This window comes from Xenopus laevis, chromosome 1S (genome assembly GCF_017654675.1).
Source record: "Xenopus laevis strain J_2021 chromosome 1S, Xenopus_laevis_v10.1, whole genome shotgun sequence".
Taxonomy (NCBI): domain Eukaryota; kingdom Metazoa; phylum Chordata; class Amphibia; order Anura; family Pipidae; genus Xenopus; species Xenopus laevis.
In genome coordinates this window covers 92,652,799-92,676,333 of record NC_054372.1, presented here as the reverse complement: position 1 = coordinate 92,676,333, position 23,535 = coordinate 92,652,799, and the positions used below count along the sequence as shown (strand labels likewise).

General features: G+C 37.4%; 1 protein-coding gene across 2 annotated transcripts in view; it reads right to left on the bottom strand.

The window, feature by feature from the left end:
* acsbg2.S (acyl-CoA synthetase bubblegum family member 2 S homeolog) overlaps positions 1–21,768 on the bottom strand; it is a 38,252-nt gene extending 16,484 nt beyond the window's left edge. The window contains exons 1-2 of one of the 2 annotated variants that reach the window (XM_018243632.2): positions 21,621–21,768; positions 2,511–2,631 (exon numbers count right to left, since the gene is read on the bottom strand). In XM_018243632.2, coding sequence (XP_018099121.1) covers positions 2,511–2,608 — 98 coding nt within the window. In that variant the 5' untranslated portion in view covers positions 2,609–2,631; positions 21,621–21,768. Of the gene's footprint in view, positions 1–2,510; positions 2,632–4,001; positions 4,106–21,620 lie in introns of those variants that run through there. The other variant, XM_041579918.1, reaches the window with a different exon arrangement.
* Between the last annotated feature and the right edge of the window lie 1,767 nt (positions 21,769–23,535).

Sequence of the window (23,535 nt, the reverse complement as noted above, 5' to 3'; positions counted from 1 at the left end):
TTCAATTTAAATTGAATTAGCATAAGTTTTATTTGTATATCAAATCTTTTGGCAGAGCTTTCACAATAAAGTGTATTTGCCAAGACCGATAAGAAATGGGTATGGAGACATTTAAAAGTAAAATGAAGGCCGTCTGCATGGCCCCTCTGGTAATGGCAGACCATTACTGAGAATTTTCCCCATGCAAAATAAGTGGGACATCAAACTGCAGAAAGTTACTGGTATAACTCGTCTGCCATCAGAATGCTTAACAAACTAGAGGAAGCAAGATGACCATATAATTAACAAAATTATACAATTAAAGTGGCCTTTCACCTAAAAGCTGTCTTTTGCATAATGAAAGAAAATGTCATTCTAAGCAACTTTCCTATATACATTAATTACACGTTTGATATTTTTAGTTGTTTGTACATGTATTTTCTACCGAAAGCATACTGTTTATATTCTCTGCCTTGCTGCTTTCTACTGAAACAATGTAGCAGAAGGCAGCTTATTAACAGACCTGGAGGAGAACAGATTTCTGCTATGTTGTTTTAATCTGAACCGGAGAAAAGAAAGCAAAAAAACAAATACATCTTCCAACTGCAATTTCATTTACAAGCATATTACTGAGTAATGTAATTAATGTGTATTAAAATAAAGTTTTTTAGAATTATATTTTCTTTCAAAGAACAGCTTTTGGGTGGAGATCATCTTTAAAATAGACTGGACCAATAAGTTATACATCAAACAGCATACAGTAAGCCCCCACATAAGCTTTTCAGGGGAATAGAAAAAAAATGGTATAAAATCAGTGAATTGCATTATGTACTTTATACGGTGGGACCTAAAAAAAGTGCAAAATGAAGGAAAACGTAGAATCAGGGTATGTAAAATTAAGGTATCACTGTAGCAGGAATGTGTATTTGGGTTATGAAGTCATTAAATACATTGTATTGTATAATTTTGAACTTATAGGATTCTGTCACTTTACACCATCCAGTCATAAATTATATCTGTTCCAAGGATAATAAAAAAAATCCTAGCATTTAGATAATAGTTGAAATTCCAGGTCTGAGAATTGCAACACAGATAAGAAATGTTTTTTTAAAAGCACAATAAAAAAATGAAGACTGATTACAAAATGTCATAGGTGATGGCACAAGGGGCAAAAAAGCACTTGAAAATACCTTGTCATCCTTATGAATTCAAATTGTCACATGTAAATACTTTACACAGCAAACCATGTTTAGCATGCTGTCTATGGCAGACATTGCTCAGAAACATTAGCAGTGACATTACTTCAGGTGTCTCGCCTGCCATGGATCTCAAGACCACAGCAGTTTAAATGCCCCAAGTGCAATAAGTGTTTTGAGCATACCACACAAGAGTTAAGCCAGCTATACATGTACAGATAAAACTGTAGAAAATTTAGGTTTTATACATGTATGTTCACCGCATTAATCCAGACAGGTATCCAAGTGCTATGCATGTTGCCCAGTTTGGGAATCATGTCTGCTTGAATCTTATCTTCCAATGCGCTATTATGGCTAGTATATGGTACATCAGCAGTAGGGATGCAACAAAACCAGGATTTGGCTTAATCAGTTTTTTTTAGTCAGGATTTGAATTTGGATGAATCCAAGAGCCTGGCTGAACCGAGTCCAAACGCAAAATATTTGCAGTGCGTGGTCAAGTTGTGTGCATGATTCTCACACGCAACGGCATGTTAATGGGATGTTAAAATAAGTCAACAGCAAAAATATTGCTGTTACTTAGTTGCACTAAAAACATGATGCTTTCTAGTAACAACTCCATTTTCAAGATTCTAAAACAGTAGAGATTTGAGAAACTAGTTGCTATCAGTTACTATTATGTATAACATGTATTTATAAAACACAAACATATTCCATAGCACTTTACAGTAAAATCATGTATACAATGAACATACAGATTGACATGCAATAACTACTTCAAGATAAACTATTTTAGTCTAGTTTTAATAAATGAGCCCAACTTTGTCCTGTAGCTGCCAAAGCTTCTGTAAATACAGTTTACTTTGCAACTATCATTTACCTGTGTAGGGGGTAAAGCCACATGAGCAAAAAAGTTATCGGGAAGGTCTGCTTTAACATTGTAGGGATTAATCCTTAAAATACCTTCTTTTAGAAGACCAAATTTAAAGTTGTTTAATAAAGATGGCAGCATCTAACTGTCATTAAATTAAACAGTCATGCATCCTCACACAACAAAAATGAATACATCTTACTACCCCTCTAATGCACATCCATAACGTACAATACAATAACCTATATTTAACAATTATTCTATTTCCCACAATGCCTTGTATGTGACAATACCTTGGCATCTTCTTTCTATCTGATCACCTCCTATGGATATTACATGCACAGGTAAAATCTTACCTTATCTAGACAGGAGAGAAAGAAGGCTTTCGTTTTAAACTTTAAAATCTTAAAACAAGTGCACAAGTAAAACAGGAAATTTGACTTGGCAAAATACATTGGACTTACCACTGTGGAGTGGATAGGACTACATCATTGATACACAAATCTTTGGTGGGATCCATATACAACTCTGTCCCAGAAGAATTTGAAACCACAGCAGCCATGTCTGTTTCACACTGTAATGTCACTACAAATAAATACATTGATGAGAACATTTACAGCATTGGTAGTTTATTGAACAATAGGTAGCTTAGACTGTTAACTCAAGGTATAGTGGTCAGTTGAAGTGTTTGGTAGCACAGGTTAGCCACGAAGCACAACTAGTTACACACATCAGATTTGATAAATGTGTCAATTTGCTAAAAGCTTTCCTGAATGTCTTGAATGTGTCCCTGACAGTTTGGCAACTCTTGAACTACCAGGAACCCTTTGTGATATGTCATAAATGTGTCATTAAACGCTTTTTATACGTTTGGTGTTTAATTTGTAAACACATTTTCTATGTCAGTTACTTATCACTGACACGGCATGCATCACAAGATACTCTCGCCATGATAGAACTGATTTACAGAGCTGTGTTGCTCAGCTTAAGTAGAACTAAAATTCAACATTTTCACACATGCTAATATCATTTGATTAACTAGTGGGCTGCCAACTGCCATCCTTAAAGCCAAACATTCTATTCAATTTAGGTTCAAAAATCAAGAAGCCAACATAGTGCATATGCATTCACTTGCTTTCTTAGTCTTTTTAAGACCAAGAACAAACATTATGACTTTTATTGTGGTATAGGACAAGGGCAAAAATGGCAATTATCCTGTATGTATAGCTTTTATTTTAGTGAAAAAAATAGATACAGCTTCCAACCTCAATTAATTGCAATCACTTCTGAGTTTGGCATACGAACAACTGCCATGCTTAACATGTTCCAGAGCATGCTTTTGGGACTGCGGTGCTCATTTGAAGACAGAAAGCATAATAGCTGAGGTGGAACAGCACGATAACCAGTATTGGTAAGTGTAGAAATTAGTGAACTTTTTAAGAAAAAAATTCATACTCCAATATTCCATACTTAGCAGGTGTACATATCATATGCTTATTTAAGAAGGCTGTTTGGAAAGTAATATAGAAAAAACAATTTCCTATCAATGGACAGATTGTCCTATTTGACTCTCCCATTGCTTCACATCAGTAAACACCCAAAACATACACACACACACACGTGTGTGTATATATATATATATATATATATATATATATATATATATATATATATATATATATATATATATATATATATGTGTATACACAGATATAATTCATTGCAAAGCATGTGCAAATTTAGACAACCATTATGCTGAATTATTCTACAAATCAAAAGAGCATCTATAAATTGTACATCAAATATGTTCAGAACATTTCATAGAAATACCATAATGTACAAAATAATATTTAACTGGAATATAATCTAGTTCATGGGAAATGTCACAGTTCTTTGCCAGCTGACAGAACCGTGAGCAAATGTATCTAATGAAAAAAGAAACCTTAGATACTCACACAGCATCTTGGTACTATGATGTTCTGCTGTCTCCTCTGCAGTATTTAACAAGCAGCCTCCCTGCTACACACATACACCAAAATAACCTAAGCCTAAACCAGCCCCCATCAGGAAGACCAGCAAGTCTGTGACATCACTGCTTGGCTGCTCTGTCATTGGAAGAAGCTCATCAGCCCACAAACATCTGCCTTATTGGGCAGAATAAGGATGTGCTGACAAGCCCCCCCCCCCCAGGTCTTCTGAAGTCACACTAGTGCCATCACACGCTTCCTATAGGACACGCTGATATCCCCATTCCACAGCTGCTGAGGTTACTGTCGGTCAACAATGAAAAAATAAATACTCAACATCATGCAATAGAATGACGACTAAGGGGAGGGCAAAAACACATGCAATAACAGAAAACCAAATCATGCTTTGCAAAATTTATAATTAGTAAAGCACAAGTTCTGCATTTAAATCATCCCTCTTTATATAAACATTTCATATACATTCACACACATACACACATTATATATATATATATATATATATATATATATATATATATATATATATATATATATCTATATATATCTGCAGCAATAACTCAGCACTCAGAACTTGCTTAAAAAAATGAAAAAAATCAACATTTCGGTCACATATTAAGACCATTATTGAGTTATTGCTGAGTTATTGCTGTGGATATATATATATATATATATATATATATATATATATATATATATATATATATATATATATATATATATACACAGTATTTTAGATATATATATATCCTTCAAATAAATTGATTTAAATTGACAATGCTGCACCCAGGCAAGTGACCCTCATTTTCAAGAATGCTGGCTTTCCGGTGGACTATATATATATATATATATATATATATATATATATATATATATATATATATATATATATATATATATATATAAATAACGAAAGAAGAAAGATGCACACCAGGGTTTGTGTACAAAAGATTAAAAATCCATATTTATTATATTACATTAAAAAACGTTTCGGTCTGCTCCTAAGACCTTTATCAAGACCCCTTGATAAAGGTCTTAGGAGCAGACCGAAACGTTGGCCGAATTTTTTAATGTAATATAATAAATATGGATTTTTAATCTTTTGTACACAAACCCTGGTGTGCATCTTTCTTCTTTCGTTATTTGGATAATTTTGCCCTTGAAGATAGCACCCAGGTATCAACTCAGAATCATGCATTACGGTGTGCGTTAAGAACTTCTGGACTATATATATATATATATATATATATATATATATATATATATATATATATATATATATATATATATATATATATATATATATATATATATATATATATATATATATAGACAAATACAAGATTCCTCTGCACTCAACCCATTATCAATATATTTATTATAATGATTTGAAAAGTACCCTCACTCTTACATCTGAATCCAATTGTGGGTACTTGGTCAAATATTGTGTACAATGTTCAAAATACTCCAAATTTTTCCAAACAAACGGACTGGCCCACCGGGATACCAGGAAAACTCCCGGTGGGCCCAGGTATCAGTGGGCTTCATGCTGCTAAACATTCCTGGCCATTCCCTGTTTCTATGAGAACAAAGTGACTAAATAGATGGAATAATAGATTATAGTATGTAAAGAAAAGAGACTAGGAGAATGAGGAGAGGAAGAATATTATACTGAGAGTGGGCCCCTGGTCTAAATTTTCTTGGTGGGCCCCTGGTTTAAGGTTTTTGTGTAGGCCCTTGGTGTCCCAGTCCGACACTGCTCACGTATCCAATGTTTCGGCTCTCGTTGGGGCCCTGCTACCTAAGCAGTATGGAGCCCCATGATTTCTGAAAACGGCCTATTCTCTGGAACTATGAGATGGCACAATCTCATTGATTGTCAGTTAAACAGATGGTAGATTAATGGTCAGCACTTTTGAAAACTTCCTAGTACATATCTCATTACTTTCAGTCATGCCCTATGGATTTTCAAAATCTAATTGGTCAGATAATTGGCTGGCCTTTATAACTGGGGGAAACAGATGTTTTGTGAACAAAGAAGCATTGAGGCTCATTTATAAACTGGGCAAATCTTACCTGGGCAGTAAACCAAAGCCACCAATCAGTGATTAGCTTATTTTTAGTCAGAATCAGGTAGATTCTGGTAGAACAACAAAAGTAAACATATAATTGGTTGCTACAGGTTACTGTCCAGGTTTATTAATGATCCCCAATGTTAAACTTTCTCCTACCTAAATAGATGGCACCTGCAAATGTCTGTTGCGCCCTGTATACAAATCTGGTATGTGGTAATATAAAATAAAGGAAGGGCTCAAGATACATAGGGCTATTGCATGTGCACCCAATTTTAATTTATTTATTTATTTGTTTATTTTACAGAAAACATAGCTCATCTTCTACGGGTCACTGAGATGTTTCATATAGATAAGACAACCATAAAAGAACATGAAACCCTAAATATTATCCTGCACAGGACTTATTTTCCCTTTGCATACCTCCCAACTGTCCCTTTTTCGGAGGGACAGTCCCTCTTTTGACAGCTCAACCCGCAGTCCCTCATTTTTACTGGAAAGTCCCTCTTTTCTCTGCACTGAACAGCCAGAAAAAGAAACAAAGTTTCTCACTTAATTGGCTTTTAGCAGAGAGCCCCGAACAGCCACAGGTGCAAATAAGATACTTTGTAACTATTTTGAGACACAAAAACACAGTTTAGATAAGGAGAAATATTTTCAAACTTTCATAACCTGCCAAAGTTTGTAAAACAAACATGGTAATTAGGGGGTGTGGCCACATAAAGGGGTGTGGTCAAAAAAAATAGCTGTGCTACGTGCGGAAAAACATTTTTTGTCCCTCTTTTTACTTCCAAAATTGGGAGGTATGCCTTTGTGCACCACAGAGGGTCTGTTTAGTAAATGAGCGAAGGAAAGTGGATCAGCTGTTATCTGCTCCTTTGTGTAGCCCCACTGACAGACACAGCATCAGCCTAAGTGGAACTACAATGCCCCAATATTGGTGGGAAAATGCAAACTTCTGAGTTTCTAGACAGAAATCTGCTTGTTGTGCCTATCAATGGAGCTACACGAAGGAGCCAGCAGATCTGCTTTCTCTGCCTGTGTATAAAACACAGGCTCAGGAAAGCAGACGATCCACTCGGTGTGTGCCCTTTCCCTAATGGTTATTAAAGGAATAAGAAGCACAAGCACACCCAATTTAGCAGGGTAACATGAAAACTTGCCTGCAGTTTTCTTCTCTTTTTATACAAGCATCTCCCGAGTGATCTGGTAATTTTCACAGTGACTATTTCAATTAGTATCAATTAACGTGCCATATAACAATGACAGAGCACAAGTATGGCCTATACTAATTGAAATGTGACAGGGACTTTCTTTCCTATGCAATGGTAAAAAAAGTGTTCGTGCTAATCACTAAAACTTGCTATGTTACTAGCAGATGAAAATTACCGATTCATATGATTATGAAACATGTTGTACAACAACTGCTAGAGTAAAAATTTAAAAAAAAAAACCAGTTTCACTTAAGGGACAAGGAAAGCTAAATTCACTGTGGGTGCCAATATGCTAAGCTAAACAATCCCCCAGTAGAAAAAAGCATTTTTGGATTTAGCACTACATGGTAGTCACTGCTAAAGCCTGCAGATTTTATTCCTAATAGGGGACTCCACTAATTCCCCATTGCTGATCCTTTATTGTTAGCAGAAAAACAGGATGGACTGGTACAGCTGGAACTCTTCCATCCTTATCTCTGGTTTAAGTCAACCTGACCTTTGCATATGACATTTCCACACAAAGCAATGATTGCATTAGGTCTACTGTCTGAGTTGCTGCTGTTGCAGTTTAATATTGCTCAAACACATAACCATGTAAATATTCAAAACTAGTGCCCTTTCAACTTATCTCTGAGGGTAAAGCAATGAGAACCCAATGGGTCAGACAAGCAAAGCTTTCCTATATTTGCTAATATAAGACAAGACATATTGCTAAAAAAAGTTTTATTTATAAAAAATGAGTAGTTGTCCAAAGCTTTACATTACCTATCTGATCCTCCCTGTTCCTCTATGAGAGGGCTGCCATATTTGTATAGCAGTAGTCCATTAGCAATAGATACTCTGACAGATTGAGAAGGGACAGTTAAGTTGGCAAAACAGTCAGGTTGAGGAACAGGTTGTGATCACTATTTGTTACTTAGACTCCAATGAGTGAAAAAAAGTGTTGCATGTCAAAAGAAATTGTCTCCCCTATATACTTCAATGTGTTTGGCAAAAATTGCGCCATTTCGTGAATTTTCGGCGAAGAGAAAGAGGTCAGATTTGCCCATCACTAGTAACAAATACTTACAAAATATCAGCATGACCTATAGGTAACTTTTAATGTACATTAATATTTTGAAAACAGGCACTGAAAGTCATGTAGAATGCATCAGAAGAGGGCAGACACAATCCTTAAAAAAACAAGCTGAAAATGCTTGTTAAATAATAGCTATTGAGAACATAGTGAACCCTTAAACAGTCCAGTGAACTCAGGAATATTTATTCGGAACTATCTAAAGTTCAGTTGCACGACCCTATACTAGAGTCATGCTCAAATTACACAAGTTTGGGTTTACATAAAGGTTTAATATTAACACTGTAATACATCTCCAAAGTTTTCAGAGGCCAGCATAATTGCCTTTGGCAGCAGTACTGTATTTACTTAAATAAAAACAGACAGTTTAAGTGTTTATAAACATGTGAGGTTCAACACAACTATTGCCCAACAGCCAGTACTCAAGGGGGGATCAAGAAATATGTTTATTACATTTTTTCCCTGGTGTGTGTGTGTCTATTCTCTGGATATTTAGACATTTTTACCCTATAAAACATATATTCAGGATATTTGGCTCCTAGTAAAATTACTAAACATATGCTAGGTATAAGAAAAATAATACCCTTTAATTTAGAACTCCTCTGAGCAGTGGCTAATGTGAATGTGCTTAATATTTTACATTTACCCCAATTTGTGCAATAAAGATGTCTTCTTATCTGTAAATATTCATCTTCCCTAAATGTTTCAGTGTTGCCCAACAACTTGTACATAGGATGAGCAAACTATTCTATTTACATAGACATGGAACAAATAATATAGTGACCCCTGCCCTGTAGACAGGAATGTATAACTAAGGTTGATTTTGCTGACCAGCCCACTTGAAAGAGGGCAAATTACGCAATTGGCTGTTCAAAACCAATTAAAGGAGATATATAGAAAAAAGGAAAAATCCCTCATTTTGTAGGCAATATGAATAATATATGACATTGGTTTCACACTGGGCTACAAATTAATATTATCTTTAAAAATGGCCCCTATATTGGAGCTCCCTATAGACATTAACTGGTCCCTGCCAGTGTTTCAAATGAGAGGTGGGTGTGTCCAAGCTGTTCCTGGGGACAGCCAATCACAGCCCTGCAGTCTCAAAAGCACAGACAGGCTTCAGTTCCCTATCAAGTCAGCCTATCCTACAGTCCCTGCCAGTGTTTCCAATGAGAGGTGGTTGTGTCCAAGCTGTTCCTGCCATAAGCACAGTAGGAGGGGGACAGCCAATCACAGCCCTGCAGTCACATAAGCACAGGCAGGCTTCAGTTCCCTATCAAGTCAGCCTATTCTACAGTGCAGTGTGCTGAGTTCCACCAGCTCCCCTGCCCAGCCAGAGAATTCAGAGGGCAGGAAGTGGAACAGATGGTCGGAACTAGTTGGGTTTTAGCAGAAATTAGCAGAAATTACCTGCTTTCTGGCTGAATAATGCACAGCATCATTCCAAAAAAGCACAAAACTGTTTAAAATATTGAAAGTAAAAATAATTATTAAAAAAAGAGAGATGGGCCACCTTAAAAATGCCTGCAGGGGCATCAAACAGAAATATGTCCTGTGTATTTATAATATAGGAATGGGATCAGTTATCCGGAAACCCGTTATCCAGAAAGTTCCGAATTATGTGAAGGCCATCTCCCATAGACTCCATTTTATCCAAATATTTCAAATGAAAAACGATTGAAAACGATTTCCTTTTTCTCTGTAATAATAAAACAGTATCTTGCGCTTGATCCAAACTAAGATATAATTAATCCTTATTGGGAGCATAACTAGCCTATTGGGTTTATTTAATGTTTACATGATTTTCTAGTAGACATAATTTAAGAAGATCCAAATTATGGAAAGATCCCTTATCTGGAAAACCCCCAGGTCCGGAGCATTCTGGATAACAGGTCTCACACCTGTACTACAATTTCCAAAGCATTTATTTAAGCCTTATAGAGAACAGCACAAAAAGGGTGACTGCAGTGAAAAAAACATTGATTTAACTCCCTATAAGGTACAAGTCAGCAAGTTAACTTCTACACCCAGACAGCATGTGATAATTTTAATGTGAAAGGCATCTGTGCAGTAATGCAAACACTTCTCATTTAGTAAGCACACACACAAGCTGAAGTACAGCAGTTGGCGTAGCTTCCTCCAATAGGAAATGCACGAGTAATAAAGAGAGCTGCACAGCTATAGGTGGGAAGAATAAAGGTTACTCTCGATCATTCACCTCTGATTCATACAACATATCCTCTGCTGTCTGAATCATGCTGCAAGAATGCCTAACTTCCTTTGCTGTGCTTCTGCTGCTTCCTTGACTGATTTGAAGCATTTTGCCAGAGTTCTTAAAAGGTTTTCTATATAGTATCATTCATTCCAGAGAATTTGTAGCTAGGAGTAATAAAATGACAGTTTGTGTATATTACATGCATGGTAATTCTTTACTGTTGAATGCATCCATGATGTGAGAATAAACTGATTTCACACGACGAGTGAACACATATTTCCCCTATTGTTTTAAATACAAATAATGTAAGTTTGTGATATTTCTTGAAATAAACAGGGAAACCAAAGCTGCTCACTGTGTGGTTCCTGTGAGGTAGATTAATCTACCAGTTAATTAGTATCACAGATAATTGCCCAGAAGAATGGACTTATGTTCTGTTATACAAAACAGTCACAACAAGGGTGAACGTAGAGAGTTGTTCATATATACCTTATTATTGCTTGTTAAACTCAGCTCCTGTGGTTGATTTGACAAAATAACGGTATTTTTAATCCAATAATATACACTTGAGTCATCACAGAGCACCAGAAGTCAGGTTACTCCTGTAGAGAATAACAAAGTGTAACCTGACTTCTGCTGGGCTGATCCAGCACCAAAACTACAGTCATTCTAGCAAAACAATGTGCCATCCCCATAATACTGGGTTCTGGATACAACATATGAGCATTAGTCAAAATTAGTCCAAATTTTAATACCACAGTGTCAGTATCACTAAGAGCCCATATATATATATATATATATATATATATATATATATATATATATATATATATATATATATATATATATATATATATATATATGTATACTGCATCATTCCCTGATGAAGGTTCAAATATAGAACCGAAAAGTTGGATATTTAAATTTAAACTCCAGACTTTTAATTTATTTTTGGTTGTACGTTCCACCATTTGCTATATAACCATTCACAACTATTTCACAATTTTGCAGGGTTCTTCGGAACAACTCAAATCCAGAGTTGGCTGAACAACAACTTAGCAGCATGAGGACTCGGTTTCTTGATTGTGGTTATCCTGAGCCGATTTTAGAGCAGGCACTAGTATTAGCAAGACAGAGGGTAAGCACACCACGTGTAGAGACAAAAATTCCCCCTAAATTTATCTGTATTACCAAGTACACTACTGGGTCGAACAGGACCAAGACGATAGTGAGTAACCATTGGAGTATAATTCAGGCAGATGCGGGTCTGAATAGTGTAGTTCCAGAGGACCTGATGACCTGTTATCGACGAGGTACAAACCTTAAAGATCTTTTGGTTAAAACGGACCCAGTAGGGTGTTACCAGAAGGGACAGAACACTTGGCTTTAGGTGCCCGAATTGTACTTCTTGATTCATGACACCGGGCAATAGTTTTTTGCATCCACATAAACGTTTTATGATTAAACACCACATAACCTATACAACGACTCACATAATAAACTTAATAACATGCCCATGCGGATTGTCGTATATCGGTAAAACCAATCAAACATTATGTTTACGCATGGATGGACACCGTTCAGCCATTAGAGCGGCATTCCGTGATGGCTATACAAATAAACAGTTGATCATAGGTTGCCTACGTTCCAGTACATAGCCATTGATCATATCCCCCCTCTCAGGAGAGGGGTTGATAGATCAAAAATTTTACTCCAGAGGGAAGTGTTCTGGATAAGAAAGTTGAATACCCATGGCACCGGCAGGGTTAAATGAGCACTGTTCCCTACTATGTTTCTTGGAACAACGCTGAAGTGATTTGGACAGGATGCTATTTGTTATTATTTTTTGTAGCTATTTAAACTGTGTCCTAGACAGGATATTTATATACATTACCAGTTAATTGGATACAATGTTTGATATAGGAACAGGTTAGTTACTTAATTGCCTTTGAGATAAAGATTTTGCATGTCTCAATATAGTCCATTGATTGATATGTTTCATGTGGTTTTTAACCCCCGCGAGAGGGGAGTGATTTTTTTAATCACATGGGTCATGTGCGAGCACGGGGTTGGGTGAGTGTAATTGGTTTTAGCTATTTATTCACAGAACATTTTTACTGTTGCATGTATGGTCTTGAGAAAGGTCTTAGGCACAGACCGAAACTTTGACCTGTTTTTTGAAATGCATTAAAAAAACTTTTTTAACTATTTGAAAAACATTCCTGGTGTGCACCTCATTTTTTTGTTTTTTGCATACTGCTATTGAGAGTAGCACCTGGGTCATTATCTTCTTAATGATATGCTGAACGCTCATGGACTATGTGTATATATATATATATATATATATATATATATATATATATATATATATATATTTATTTTTTTTTTATTTTTTTTTTTTCAAATAATAAATAAAGAACATATCAAATCACATATATCAAAATATCAAAAAATCTGCATTAAAAATTATACCCTTAAAAAACTGCTTCATCACTAACATGTAGCCACATTTTGACATTGTTACAAACTAACATTCCAAACAACACAATAACCAATAAGTGGCTACATTTAAAGGTATGTTACAACATCTGATACAACTCCCAATATAAAGATACATTTCCCTTCCTATATGATCATCTTGTCTCCATCTCAAAATCACCTGTAGCAAAGCTATATCATTTCTCAGCGGCCAGGAAAAAGAATAAAGCATTAATGTTCACCTCAATTTTACTATACATAGAAAAGGCATATATCCTCCAATTTCATTAATAATCTGCATAAATATTCTATTTCCATATGACATAATAATATACCCAAAGGACATGATCAAGTTTAACCAAAACAAGCCAGTGAATACATTTCATTGAGGCCCTGAGGGACTACAGTATCCAATGTTCAAATCCATTTGTCCTGCTTTTGTGGCAACATCTTTCCTCTGTCACCTCACATTTAGGTGGAGGTACATGATCAATCAAAATACATCAAATAGAAGGAAGCAAATGTGAAAACAGCACAGAATGTCTTGCAAGAGGAGTTTCTACTTTACCAGAGTTAAGGGCAGTATGTATGGTGGACCTGTGGTTATTCATTCGTAATTGAATGTTCATAATACATTTTCCAACATAGTACAACCCACATGGGCTCAACATTTTATTTGTTTTAAGCCAAGACTTTGACAAATCCATCTCTTGATCCAATTGCAAATCATTCACCATCAAAATGTCATATAGTGATATCCCTTTTGATATGCACATATGGGAGTATCAACTTGAACAAAGGGCAAATTAGTGTCCATTTGTAGTATAGGCCAGTTTCTCTTAATCACTGCACAAATTTGTTTACTTGCTGGTATAAAATTAAAAACAAATACTGGAGCAGTGATATCCCCGATGGAGAAACCTTTCCCACATGTCATGTGCTTGTTGTATTGCTGTCTCAGAGTTAAAATAGTTTTTCAAAACACCCTTAAAAATTGTGAATTGACTTCAGAATAGAGGGTGGATGAAAGCTACACTATGTCTGTGTTTTTACAATACAGAGTATTACCACTAACAGAGCAAAAATCCTAACATCCAAAAAATCTATTGTGTCCCTGTCAAAAGTCAATTGGTCGGCCAGATGTTGATGTGACTGTAAATTCAGAAGAGTATAAATGATTGGGCATCTGGGCATCAATATGTGGCTACAAGTTATCAATGCGGAATCAGTTTTTTTTAAGGGTGTTATAAACAACATTTATAATGCACATTTTTCGATATTTTTGATGTATGTGATATATATATATGTTCTTTATTTATTATCTGAGAATATGTATGGTGTGAAATTAATTTTATCTAGCTCGTGCATTGATTGAATCACTAGCATTATAATGCAAACATGTCACATTGTTAATTAATTGTGGTTAGTGACTGGTGTGTTTTAAATATTTATATGGTGTGACGACCTCTGTGTGTATCCTGACAATGGTTCAGAGAGAACTGAAAGCGTTGATGTGGAGGAATATGTGAAGTGAAGATAAATTCACTTAGGAATGTGTAAAGATTGAATAAATTCACACGCAGTAGGAACAGTAACCGGTACGGATCTACTGCACATGCGCCGAATGTCACGAAGGGGAAGTGTAGGCGGGCGCTAGGACCGCGCGGCCGCCTGGTCAGACCGCGCGGCCTAGGGGCGGCCAGCAAAGAAATCCGGCGCTGTTTTTTTTGGGTCGAAGTGGGCCGAATTCGGCCTACTTCGAATCGTACGATCGTACTTCCATTCGAAGTTTTTTTAACTACGACCTTCGATCTCCCAAACTCCCCCAATTTACCAGTTGTAGGAGGTCCCCCATAGGCTAAAACAGCACTTCGGTAGCTTTTAGGTGGTGAATGGTCAAAGTTAAAGTTTTAAAGAGACAGTACTTCAAAAAATTCGACCTTTGAAGTTTTTTTAAATTCAAATTGAAGTATAACTATTCCCTAATTAAAGTACACAAAAAATAGCTCGAAATTCAAAGTTTTTCACTTCGAAACTTCACCTCGACCTTTGATAAATCTGCCCCTAAGAGTATGGGGGAGCAATAGTAAAATGAAAAGTACCCTGGGTCTAATGTTAGAGATTAAATCACTGGGAAATGCCTAACAACCCCCCCCCCAAGTGATACTTTAAAGGGGAACTATCGTGAAAATTAAATTGTCTAAATGGACAGATATGATGAAAATAATAATATTCTAAAATATATAAAATGATTACTTTTTAAATTAAAGAAACAATATTACAGTCTTTTAGGATCCTTTTCCTGAGAGCCAGGAAAAACACCTAGCTGTAATGTCACAAACCCATTAGAAATGTCCTGTCCTCCCCTATGCTGAATGCAAAGCAACCTCCTAACAGCTACATGCACTGGAACCTCTTTCAAACTAAGGGCTCTTACACAAGGGTGTTTCATGTATTCCTACACAGGAGAACCCAAGTAAACCAAAACTTAAAATCAGGGGATGGAAAATGGGGGTTCTTCTGTAAAATTTTAAATATATTTAGCAAATTGAATAACTTGATGCAATGATTCATTCTGATCATTTTTAATTTTGTGATAGTTCCACTTTAAGGGTGACTTCTCCGATTTGACACCAGATGTTTAGATTTCAACTTTTGCCTTATTCCCAATTAGCCCATAACATTTTTTTGTAAATGCTTATTGCAAGAGCACTGCAACCTCACAGTTCTTTAATATGCAATGTGAAGATTACAATACTTGTATTAAAAGGGTACAGCTAGGTCTTGGATGTGTATGAAAGTTAGTAGTTAGGGAGCACTGCCCATCAAACACAGGGGATGGTGTGCAGGGTCCAATAGTTAACACGTAACTAGGGATGTACCGAATCCACTATTTGGATTCGGCCAAACCCCCGAATCCTTCACGAAGGATTCGGCCAAATACCAAACAAAATTCTAATTTGCATATGCAAATTAGGGGTGGGAAGGGGAATTGTTTTTACTTCCTTGTTTTGTGACAAAAAGTCATGCAAATTCCCTCTCCACCCCTAATTTGCATATGCAAATTAGGACTCGGATTAGATTCGGCCGGACAGAAGGATTCAGCCGGACAGAAGGATTCGGCCGAATCCGAATCCTGCTCAAAAAGGCTGAATCCCGAACCGAATCCTGGATTCAGCACATCCCTACCTGTAACAAAAGGAGAAATGAAAGAAATGGCCCATATATCTGCACCCTCCCATCCAAACACTCCCAAACTCAGGAGTGCTTGGATGGGAGGGTGCAGATATATGGGCCATTTGTCTAGTGTGCAAAGTTAAAATACCAGTTAGCCGCAGGAGGCCGATTGACAGGCAATAGGTGGGTTCAGGAGTTTACGTGCTATATGCACCTATAAGGTTAATAAATAGCTGGTAAACAAAATTAGTATGTGGCATATACAAGTAGAGTGATACAAGTGATACGAAACGCGTTAGGACGCATATCTTTTAACTAATATGGAAGTTACAATTTTAACCTCCATGGCCATGGTCACAGGAGTGCGTGCAGATTCATTTTGAATCTTTGATTTAATTATTTGAGCAATTATTGGGGATTTTACCCGCAAGTTTAGAAGTGGTATTGCTCTATGAATACAATAATTAGTACAGAAGAGATTGGAGCCGGCCGTCTTTTTGTTTATATGGATATACAAGTAGTCACCACAATAGAGTGTGTTCGCCAAAAAGGTCACCCAGAGAATACCCCTCACGATACCAACACCTTCACCCACTTTGAGATCCCTCCCAAAGAGTGAGGAGCCAAACACACTTTAAAAGTTGATATCAGTTAGTCCAACAATGCACGTTGGGAAACAGTGTGCCAAAGGCACATCTGACCATCAAATAGCTGAAGTAGGTAACCCACGGATCTCCCTGAGCATCCAACCCCTTCACCCACAAAGAGTACCCTCCCAATCCGTACAAATGATTGCCCTTTAAAGTCCCTATAAGCCATCCTGCCTAACTGAAGCTAAAAAAAAGTGCCTGACGTGCATTTCACCCGCCAGTTGCGGGCTTTGTCAAAGGCATAAAGGAGCAAGTGCTGCACTTCCATTTATCACTACGGGAAAGCCAGTACTGGTTTGAATAGACCAATCCGTGCGCTGAACGTCACGGAGAAGAGAGATCGGAAAATGCTGACAAGATATGAATGTGCAGTAAGCCACTTCAAATATGCGGCTCGGATTTTGCATTAAGGAACATCATTTGCGCTTCTACAATATCTCATCAGTAGGAAAGAAACAATGTTTGCACTGTAACAGCAAATAATGTATATACAATGAAAAGATGGATACAAAGGTACATAAACTACTGTCTCTACTGCACCAATTAACCTTTCTAGTGCTATCAGTCCAACATAGCAAAACAATGACCATTATCTTTTTATAACCTTGCCAGCGCAACGAAATATAAAAAATACAAAAAATATACTTGATATGGTAAATTAGTCTTATTATCAGATATGGCAGATGACAGTACACAAATGGACCATATCTTCTTCAATTGCAGGGCAGTACCAAAGTGGTCCGAGGTCACACCGGACCACTCCATACTCAATTGATAAGAATGGTCAATATTATCACCAGCTAATATGGTAGATGGATATTATGAAGTGATACATAGCCGCACAATGAAACATTTTATTTTATTGCTGAGGCATATGTGTTAGTAATGCATCCTCTAACTGTTACAAATAGAGCTAAATGAAGCAATATAGTAACATTACCAATATGTTATGTCGATTATTGACAGTACACCTAAAGTCCCTAGATAAACGTGTTCATTGTGATGCTCTCATTTAGGCCATTATGCATTCATCACAAATATCCACTCGCTGTCCCTAGATAGAAGAGCTGTTTCTAGATCACCCCCTTATACCGAGGGACACTTTCGAGAGACCCATTGCATTTAAACCAAAGCTTGAGTGGTTGTGAACTTCAAAGAAATGCCGGCTAACTGGTGATAATTTCTTGTTGGCTTTCAATAAATCCAACGCATTGTCAATGCTATGGATGTGCTCCATCAATCTCTTTTTGAAGGCTCAGTTAGTTTTGCCAATATATATCTTATTGCAAGGACTATCAACATATAAATAATGTTGTTAGTGTTGCATGTAAAATTGTGTATGATTTGATGCCTTCTACCAAATCTGTCAATCACATAATTCTGATTATGCATATACCTGCAGGCTTTACATTTGCCACATGCGGAAGTCCCATTTACTGTTGTTTGTCGCTGTTTGGCAAAGTGACTTTTGACCAGACGGTCCCTTAAATTAGGTGCCCGTCGGCAACAGGTCAAAGGTCGTGGTCCCACCATTGTGGAAAGGACTGGGTCAGTATATAAAATTTGCCAATATTTTTTTCAATACTGAGTCAATGATTGGCCATTGTTTGCAGTAGGTACCTATAAATCTAATAGGCTATTCAGTGTTATGTGAGTTTTGCTTACTTGACTCTAATAGTGAATCCCTTGGGGTCTTAACTGCTCTAGAGTGAGATTTTTGAATCACATTCTGTGAATATCCCCTGTGTACTAACCATTCAGTAAGTTCACTTGCCCTCTTTTTGAAGAGTTGTAAGTCTGAGTAGTTGCGACGCAACCGTAGGAATTCACCAACGGGGATTCCTCTTTTTGTTGCCATTGGGTGATGGCTTTGGAAATGTAATATAGAATTGTTTGCGGTAGCTTTGCGATACAGATCAATACCAATAGTTCCATCCTCCCTGATGGTAATTGTAATGTCCAGAAAGTCAATGCTTTCATTACTGATAGTATGTGTAAGTTTAATATTGAAGTGGTTGGTGTGTAAACATTTTAGGAATTCTAGATGCCAACTCAGAAGCAGCCCCCTAGCTTTGTGATTCCTTAACAGGCCCACGTCCTTGGTCCGGGGTGCCCCGTCCCCTCCCCTTGCCCACTTACGGATGTATGCTATATGTTAATACTAATTGTCAACTTATTTTGATGTATAACTGCTTTGGATTGTCGTAGCCTCACTGTACTTGTTACTGTGTGTGTTGTTTTGTTGTGAAAAACAAAAATAAAAAACCTTTAAAAAACATTTTAGGAATTCACTTAAATCTTCTTTGGTACCAGTCCAAAAAAACGTCAGATCGTCAATATAGCGAAACCAGTACGATATGTATTGAGCATATTGGGCCATATGGTCTCCAAAAACCCAGTTGGCCGCTGACCATCCCATAAATAAGTTGGCATACGTGGGGGCAAAGATCTAGGATGTAGCACACCGACTTTGCTCGGGGAGCACACAATTTAAAAAACAAAAACAAAAAGGCAGTCTGGAAGGAGGCAACACTAGCCCTCATCAAAGTAAAAAAAGGACCCAGAGCAGAGTACATGTGCAAACTGGATTCATAGGACAATGGAAAATACACAGGGGTGGGGGGAAGACATGGTCTATCAAGATTAACCTTTAACTCAATATTAAAATACTTTCTAGTCTAGAAGGCAAAAAAAATAATCTGTCTCTAATTTCGCTCATGGGGAAAATAGATTAATTTCCTCACTTCAAAACCTGGCTCTAGTCCTGGCAAATATGAATTTGTTACGAAGGAAGCTTGATGTTCTTTAAACTGGTCAACAAAGAATAATAGTGCCCTACACTACTTGTACTCTGTTAAAGTGACAAGTTGGTTGCGCCAGTTGTACCAAGCTTTTCAATGCGCTAGTTTAACAATAAAGTGATCAAAAAACAAAAGAGCATCCCATGAGTACAAAAGGACCAGGGACCGATAAGCAATCATTTGTGAAGGAATACAGTGCACTGTCTAAAAGCAGAAGAAAACCTAATCAAACATGTATTTTGCTTATTCAGTGTATAGTAACTGGCTGCATTTCTACTCTGCTCACACCTTAGTCTGTCAGAAACCATTACTCCATTGAACACCAGTTCTGCCCAAATAATAAATTCATCAACACATGTGAAAGCGAACACAAATGACAGGAACGACACTATGCTCCTGTAACACCACACGCTAAAGATGGTCCTACACATTTACAGTCCAGTCAGTATCTCGGTTGCAGCATAGAAGCAGTAATAAAAATGTTATTTATAGCTGTTCGGGAAGTCTACTGCAGTACTTGCGCCTTAACTTCAACCTATTACTTAAGGTGGGTGTGAAACGCGGTCAGGTGAGAAAGAGGCAAGTCCACGACATCATGGTAACAGCATGGCAACAGCATGGCTTTGTGTAAAAACTTAGATGTGTTCCCTAGATGCCACCAAATAGCCACATTTTGGGGGAAATCAAAAACAAATAACCCTAACGTTAGGCCAGTAATTTCAAAGCATGTTTAACAGATTTTGTTTAATAGATTCATGTGAAATGGGGTTTAGCAACTGGTGGAATAGACGTGAAACCGCATTTCTGGAAGTGATGGCTTAGTTCTAAATACTGTATTATGGTAAAATGGATGAGATGATTTACTATAAATACAGTCACCCACGTGACATGGGAAGTCATGCTTTAGCAACAGCTTCAGAGGCATTTTGTTGATGACTATTCTGTGGTAGTAAAGTAGGTTCCCCACATTATGTAGAGACTGGCTGCATTTTAATTTGCAGTCCTTGTGGCATGCCCCCCCCTTTAGAAAATAATCAAACCTATTTTAGTCTGCTACAGTTTATCAGCTAAATTGATGGAAGCACAGGTAAAGGGGAGTTTTGCCTAATGGCAGTGGTTCTCTTACTGTGCTTTAGTATTTTTTTAGGGCAAAAATAGTATGGTTAAATTGATCCTTATTATAAATAATGCTGCTAAGAATACTGTAGTAAATCTATCACATAGTTCTCCTTTAAGGCACACAGTCAAACTATCAGACTATCCTTTTCCTATGCATTCCACTGCTAGTGCCATGAAAATGACCCCACCTGAGTCAGTCCACTCAATTCGGTGCAATTTCACTGTCAAAATGTTACCGTAACATTGTGCCAAATATTACAAATTGCACAAATTTCTCCTCCTCGTGCCAACTTCTGTTACCCACAGCTTAGCTGTAGGAGTAGAGTGAAAGATAGACTATGTTTCATTACAATAGTTCAGATGAAAGAAATATAAACAATGCTGTTTGCAGTGATCTCATTCAATATGATTTTCAAATCATTAACCTTTTACAAAAGTGAATCTTGAAATGCTTTTTAGTTGATAGCATCAGGAATTCAGATTATCAAAATAAAATGGTGTAAATCTGTTTTGTGTGGCATCCCACTCACTTATCTAATTAAAGCAGGCCTAGCTGTATTGTGCATGATAGTGGCATCAGCTTGGTGGACTCTGTTTTTGGAGCATTCTAGACAGGTCCCATAATGCCCCCATCAATGCTGGCTCATACTGACATGGGTCAGGGGCCCCATAGAATATTTAAAATAAAATAGTGGCATGGGGCCTATGCACTATTAAAATAATGCATTGGTGGCCAGGGGTTTAATATAATTAAAAACAACACATTGATGTTCAGTGGAACTTACGTTAGGCTCCTTTTGTGGCTTCAGGTCTTTTCGTGGCTTGGGGCTTCAGCTTTGACTCCTTTTGTGGCTTCCCGACATTTTTCGTCCGGCGGAGATCGGCCGTTTGGTCGATCGGACAGGTTAGAAAATTTCTGTCGGCTGCCGATAATATCTCTGCGTGTATTGCCGATCATATGATTTTCAGAGGGAGACTGTCACCAGCTTTGTCAGACATAACTATTGTACGATTGCTGTCAGGGGCAGAACATCGGCTCATCTGTTCTTTAACTACTTTATTTAATCGGAATGGTAAGACTTTGATCTGAATGGTTAGTGGAGGGTCGAGAAATGGGAAAGTCTGATTGTACGGGAACATGATCTGTAGGGGACATACATATTAAAATCACATATTAATCAGACGTATCCCTATACCCACCCTCTCTGCTCCTCGGATTGGATTGTGCCCATGACTACATTGTATCAAAGCAATATTGTATTAAAGTGACCTTGCCAGATTTAGTGCAAAAGTGTATACTACAATGCAATATCATGCAGCACCCCTCCATCTGCCCCATCCCCACCCAATTGGCGCATACACAGGACATTTTTGTGCCAGTGGTGTATTACCATAGGGGCTATCCAGTATTAATTCTGTTTCCTTTATAGCAAACAGTAGAATTCCTATCTTGTTGTATGGCAGGCAGGATTGATTACCCTTTATCTAACAAGTTCTTGAACATTTACTACACAGGCTAAGCTCAGAAAATGTAAACAGGGGTACTGAACATATGATATATATATATGCCACATATAATATAAGGCCACACGGGGGCAATAATCAGCAAGTTGAAAATGCAAATGCATGAAAAGTTTATCTGGTTCTGGTAACTGGGCAGTCAGACCATTCTGTAGGTCTAATAAACGACTACGTTTGTTTCCAATCTAAACAGATCCATGAATTAACTTAAATCAGCATCTGGAAAGTTAAACTAAATTCATGAAATTTTTACCCTGGTCTCCATTCTAGATACACTGAAACCATTATGGCAGTCGGGTGTGAGCTCTGCGCAAAGTCCAATCAAGGAGATGATTAGCAGCACCAAGGGTAATTGTGGATACACAGAGTAAAACAAAAGTAATTTCAAGATTCAGTGCACTAGTGATTGATATGTAGAATCCCAGGTACCTGGGATTTTACGTATCAATCACTAGCAGACTGAAACCATTACCTCACCCACACTTGCACAAGCAGAATTCCACAAAGGTATCTTCTCTTCCAGTCCTCTAGTGCTGCTTACCTCACATGCTCCTGGAATGCATGGCACTATTTACAGATGAAATATAAAGATAGCCATGCATTCCACAGTTGTTGTTGTTGCCTTCCAAAGAAGTCAAACTGTTTCAGTCTGGCAATGGCAGCAGGTGGTCAGCAGAACCAAGCAAGGTAGTGGGCAGTCGACATGACCCAGAAGGGCAGTAAGCAGTCGGAAGCAGGCACAGGGATTTTACTTCCAGTATCTCAGTGGTGCAGCCATTTTTGGGCCAACCCCGCTGCCTGCGCCTGCACACAAGCGGAAGCTGTACTTTAAGTGCAGAAAACAGAGCTGGGCAATGGAGCAGATCTGCTTTTCTGCAAAAAAAAGAAAAATGCAGGCTTAGAGCAGCGGTGCCAATACTCTGTATGCCCTTGCCCTTACTGAGAAATTCCGCCTGGCAGCCCTGTATAATTAACAGCCTCACTGGATTCTCCTGCTTCTATGTGGCAATACATTTGTCTTCTGTCTTTTCCCTGACACCATCAAAAAATTCTCTATTAACTCTTTCCTAGCCTTTTTACTGCTGGTAATAAATCAAAACACAAGCAGAACCAGGAAAAAGGAGAAAATCGCTAATACTTTGTTTACCAGAACGGTCAAAGGGCCCACTGGAAAAACTC